This window comes from Boleophthalmus pectinirostris, unplaced genomic scaffold (assembly GCF_026225935.1).
Source record: "Boleophthalmus pectinirostris isolate CB_2022bp ecotype Guang Dong unplaced genomic scaffold, ASM2622593v1 HiC_scaffold_21, whole genome shotgun sequence".
Classification (NCBI taxonomy): Eukaryota; Metazoa; Chordata; class Actinopteri; order Gobiiformes; family Gobiidae; genus Boleophthalmus; species Boleophthalmus pectinirostris.
This window is the reverse complement of record NW_026571175.1, coordinates 38,733,857-38,738,856: the sequence shown is the minus strand read 5'-3', so window position 1 is coordinate 38,738,856 and position 5,000 is coordinate 38,733,857. Positions and strand designations below refer to the sequence as shown.

Genomic DNA, 5,000 nt, shown 5'->3' with positions numbered 1-5,000 from the left:
CCTGGAAACAATCATCCCCATACTGCAACACCTCAAGTACAAGGGTGAGTACTACTACTGCATAATACTACTACTACTACAACAATCATCCTCATACTGCAACACCTCAAGTACAAGGGTGAGTACTACTACTGCATAATACTACTACTACTACAACAATCATCCTCATACTGCAACACCTCAAGTACAAGGGTGAGTACTACTACTGCATACTACTAGTATGCAGTAGTAGTGGTAGTATGTAGTAGTAGTGGTATGCAGTATTATGTAGTAGTAGTAAACAGTGTTGTTAAAAAGTGTTCTGTTGTTTAACATTTGTGTTGTTTTTGTTCAGAACATCCAGAGGCTCTGTCCTGTTTACTCCTGCAGCTCAGGAGAGAGAAGTAAGAACCAATCACACACAAGAACACGCAGTGTGACCAGTGTGACAGGTGTGACGGGGGTGTCGGGGGGTGACGAGTGTGTCGGGGGGTGACGAGTGTGTCGGGGGGTGACGAGTGTGTCGGGGTGACGAGTGTGTCGGGGGTGACGAGTGTGTCGGGGGGTGACGAGTGTGACGGGGGGTGACGAGTGTGACGGGGGGTGACGAGTGTGACGAGTGTCGGGGGGTGACGAGTGTCGGGGGTGACGAGTGTGTCGGGGGGTGACGAGTGTGACGGGGGGTGACGAGTGTGACGGGGGGTGACGAGTGTGTCGGGGGGCGACGAGTGTGACGGGCGACAATGTGACGAGTGTGACGGGGGGCGGCGGCGAGTGTGACAGGGGTGACAATGTGACGAGTGTGACGGGGGGCGACAATGTGACGAGTGTGACGGGGGGCGACAATGTGACGAGTGTGACGGGGGCGACGAGTGTGACAAGTGTGATGGGGGTGACGAGTGTGACGCGGTTGACGATCTGCAGAACTTCAACAAACGAGGAGCAAATGAGCCACAGTCTTCCCCTGACATCCCCCTCTCCTTCCCTCCTTCCCTGCTTCCCTCCTTCCCTCCCTCCTTCCCTCCCTCCCTCCCTCCCTCAGACCTTCGGAGGAGATGGTGAAGATGGTTTTGTCTCGGCCGTGTCACCCCGAGGATCATTTCACCACGAGTCTCCTGAGACACTGGGCCTCGAGACACGACGAGACGCTCGGAGAAAACATCAAAGCCCAACTCATCAAGAACAACAGCCAGCCCAGGAAGAGACAGAGGTGAGACCTGGACCGGGACCGAGACTAAGACCAGGACCGAGACTGAGACCAGGACCAGGACCGAGACTAAGACCAGGACCAGGACTGAGACCAGGACCAGGACCGAGACTAAGACCGAGACACAACAAGAAGCTCAGAGAAAAACTCAACTCATCAAGAACAACAGAGGTGAGACCAGGACTAAGACCGAGACTGGAACCAGGACTGGAACCAGGACTGGAACCAGGACTGGAACCAGGACTGGAACCAGGACTGGAACCTGGACTGGAACCAGGACTGGAACCAGGACTGGACCAGGTCTAGACCAGGTCTAAACCAGGTCTAGACCAGACTAGAGTGTGTGTGGATAAACTCAGCAGCACTGATTTGATCTGTGTCCAGTCTGTGCAGTAACAGCAGAACTACAAGTACTAGTAGTACTAACAGTAGTACTGTGTGTATTTGTGTATTTGTGTGCAGTACCTGTAGTAGTAGTAGTACTAACAGTAGTACTGTGTGTATTTGTGTGCAGTCTTCGCAGTAGCAGCAGTAAACTGGCTCAACTGACTCTGGAGCAGATTCTGGAACATCTGGATAATCTCCGACTGAGTCTGTGCAACGTCAAGAACAGCTGTAAGGTTTATGTACACTCCGGAACAGCTGTAAGGTTTATGTACACTCCGGAACAGCTGTAAGGTTTATGTACACTCCGGAACAGCTGTAAGGTTTATGTACACTCCGGAACAGCTGTAAGGTTTATGTACACTCCGGAACAGCTGTAAGGTTTATGTACACTCCGGAACAGCTGTAAGGTTTATGTACACACCGGAACAGCTGTAAGGTTTACCATGTGTCGTTTCCATAGTAACTGTTTGTTGTTTGTTTCAGTTTTCTCTCAGACTCCGATTCTTCAGGCTCTGCAGCACGTGCAGGCGAGCTGTGACGAGGCCCACAAGATGAGGTACTACAGATACTACAGATACTACAGATACTTCGTATACTTGAGTTACTTCATGCATCGATCAGTTCTCGTTCACAGATTCTGCTCGTTCTTCTGTTTTGGTCGTTTCAGGTTCAGTGACCTCTTCTCATTGGCCGAGGAGTTCGAGGACGCTCAGAGCAAACCTCCAAAGTCTCGACGGAAAGCGGCGGCCGCCTCCAGCCCTCGCCAACGGAAAGGAGCGGCTCCGCCCACCGCCACGGCAACCACAGAGGAGGAGAGCGCCAGCAGCAGCGCCTCGGTACCAATCAGACGCACAGACACACAGACGCACACGAGCCGACCACGCACACATGACGCCTCACGCACACACACAGCGACACGTCTCCTTGTTTCCTATGTCCTTGTCTCCTCTGATGTCTCCTTGTCTCCTTCAGGAGGAGGAAGACTCCAAACCCAAAGCTCCGAAGAGGAAGAGGAAGGGTTCGTCTGCGGTGGGCTCTGACAGTGACTGATCGTCCAATCACAGAGCAGCGTGGACTCAGGACCCGCCTCCAAATGGCTAATCACAGCCCAGGATCATGGCGAAGGGAGGAGCTTGGCACAGACAGATTTTTTGTTTTTTAAGACTAAACTGAACTCTGCGTCCCTACCATGATGCACTGGGGCTGTGTTTTTAACAAACTGAGAAAAAGGAGAAACTGAACCACAGCGAGGAGACTCCTAACTCCTAACTCCTTGTCTCCTTGTAAAAGGACTGAACTTTCTGAGGCTCTTATTGTGAAGGAGCCACTTTATTTTCAGCACTTCCTGAAACGTTGTTTTCATAAAGATTTTTTCTTTAAGCGTGTTTTTGGTGTATTTCAGTCACAAAACCACAAAGTATTTTTAAAAAAGTGATTTATTACATTTATGTACAAACCCAGAGTCCCATCAGCTGAGGGGGTGGGGCTTGGGCCTGAGGGGGCGGGGCTGAGGGGAACACGTGTAACAAGGTGATTAAAAAAAAGCAAATACAAAACCATAAGGGGGGTGGGGCTTAGGAAGGGGGCGGGGCTTAGGAGGGGGGGGGCACCGCCGTGTCGCCGGTGAAAATCTGGCGTGGCAAAGGAAGCGTCCACAGACTCTGGTGTGGAGGGAAGGTTTGTGAATATTTCTGATGTAATATTTGATTTGACTCTAATTCTACACAAACACAAACTAAAAGGAGCCTGAAGGTGGCGCTAAAACACCGACCGACTCTAAACTCACAGAAGTCTGACCTGAGGGACCTGAGGGACGGGGGTTTGGGGAAGGACCATGGTTTAGTCTCAGTCCACGAGCCAGCAGGTCCTGGTCTGGTCCTGGTCTAGTCCCGGTTCTGGTTCTGGTCCAGGAGCCAGTAGGTCTTCATGGTTCCTTTCCCTTTGACCTGGACGGATCCTCGCGGCTGAAGCTCAAACTCTGGAAACTCACGAAGAATCAAACGAGTCGCCTCCGAAACATGAATCTTCAGAGCTGCAAAAGAGAAGAAGAAGAGAGTGAGAGAAGAAGAAGAAGAGGAGGTAAAAGGGGGAGGGGGCTCGTACCTTCTCCTGTGGACTCCATCCTGGACGCTGTGTTCACGGTGTCTCCAAACAGACAGTACCTCGGCATCTTCAGCCCCACCACCCCCGCGCACACCGGACCTACACAACCAGAACCAGAACCACCACTACGGTTAGACCAGAACCAGAACCAGAGCATAAACCAGACCAGGACTAGGGTTAGACCAGAGGCAAACACTACAGGACCAGGACCAGGACCAGGCCTGGTGTTTAGAGTAAAGGCGGCGGCGGCGGCGGCAGTGGCCCCTCCTCACCGCTGTGGATGCCGATGCGGAGGCGGAGCTTGTGGTCTTCACGGTGGCGAACAGTGAAGTTGGCAACGGCGCGGAGCAGAGCCAGAGACATGAGCGCGATCTGAGGAGCGTGGAGTTTCCCGTTCCTCACCGGGAGCCCGGACACCACCATGTACGCGTCACCGATCGTCTCCACCTGCACCAGGGGTCAGAGGTCAGAGGTCAGAGGGAGGTCACAGGGAGGTCATGTACGCGCCTCCACCTTCTGTAGAACTATCATTTATATTTACAGCACTTTTATCAACAGGTTAAATCCAAATGTGAGAATCATCAAAACCTGTCACCCGCCTGATCCGCGTCACTGTCGCTCCTGTATGAACCCGCCTGATCCGCGTCAGAGTAAACCCGCCTGATCCGCGTCAGAGTAAACCCGCCTGATCCGCGTCAGCGTAAACCCGCCTGATCCGCGTCAGCGTAAACCCGCCTGATCCGCGTCAGCGTAAACCCGCCTGATCCGCGTCAGCGTAAACCCGCCTGATCCGCGTCAGCGTAAACCCGCCTGATCCGCGTCAGCGTAAACCCGCCTGATCCGCGTCACTGTCGCTCCTGTATGAACCCGCCTGATCCGCATCAGCGTAAACCCGCCTGATCCGCGTCACTGTCGCTCCTGTATGAACCCGCCTGATCCGCGTCAGAGTAAACCCGCCTGATCCGCGTCACTATCGCTCCTGTATGAACCCGCCTGATCTGCATCAGCGTAAACCCGCCTGATCCGCGTCACTGTCGCTCCTGTATGAACCCGCCTGATCCGCGTCAGAGTAAACCCGCCTGATCCGCATCAGCGTAAACCCGCCTGATCCGCGTCACTGTCGCTCCTGTATGAACCCGCCTGATCCGCGTCAGAGTAAACCCGCCTGATCCGCATCAGCGTAAACCCGCCTGATCCGCGTCACTGTCGCTCCTGTATGAACCCGCCTGATCCGCATCAGCGTAAACCCGCCTGATCCGCGTCACTGTCGCTCCTGTATGAACCCACCTGATCCGCATCAGCGTAAACCCGCCTGATCCGCGTC

The 5,000-nt window shown here is 53.6% G+C and overlaps 2 protein-coding genes across 2 annotated transcripts in view; one reads left to right on the top strand and one right to left on the bottom strand.

Moving 5' to 3' along the window:
• Positions 1–2,958, top strand: part of ints3 (integrator complex subunit 3) — a 16,702-nt gene extending 13,744 nt beyond the window's left edge. The window contains exons 23-29 of the mRNA XM_055157323.1: positions 1–44; positions 335–383; positions 1,022–1,189; positions 1,701–1,801; positions 2,057–2,129; positions 2,241–2,409; positions 2,546–2,958. The exon at positions 1–44 is cut by the window's left edge and continues 70 nt beyond it. Coding sequence (XP_055013298.1) covers positions 1–44; positions 335–383; positions 1,022–1,189; positions 1,701–1,801; positions 2,057–2,129; positions 2,241–2,409; positions 2,546–2,623 — 682 coding nt within the window. The 3' untranslated portion in view covers positions 2,624–2,958. The remainder of the gene's footprint in view (positions 45–334; positions 384–1,021; positions 1,190–1,700; positions 1,802–2,056; positions 2,130–2,240; positions 2,410–2,545) is intronic.
• Positions 2,959–3,061: 103 nt separating this feature from the next.
• The window catches only part of LOC110170149 (atrial natriuretic peptide receptor 1-like), a 49,840-nt gene continuing 47,901 nt past the window's right edge, over positions 3,062–5,000 (bottom strand). Inside the window, exons 14-16 of the mRNA XM_055157135.1 lie at positions 3,949–4,123; positions 3,677–3,775; positions 3,062–3,605 (exon numbers count right to left, since the gene is read on the bottom strand). Coding sequence (XP_055013110.1) covers positions 3,457–3,605; positions 3,677–3,775; positions 3,949–4,123 — 423 coding nt within the window. The 3' untranslated portion in view covers positions 3,062–3,456. The remainder of the gene's footprint in view (positions 3,606–3,676; positions 3,776–3,948; positions 4,124–5,000) is intronic.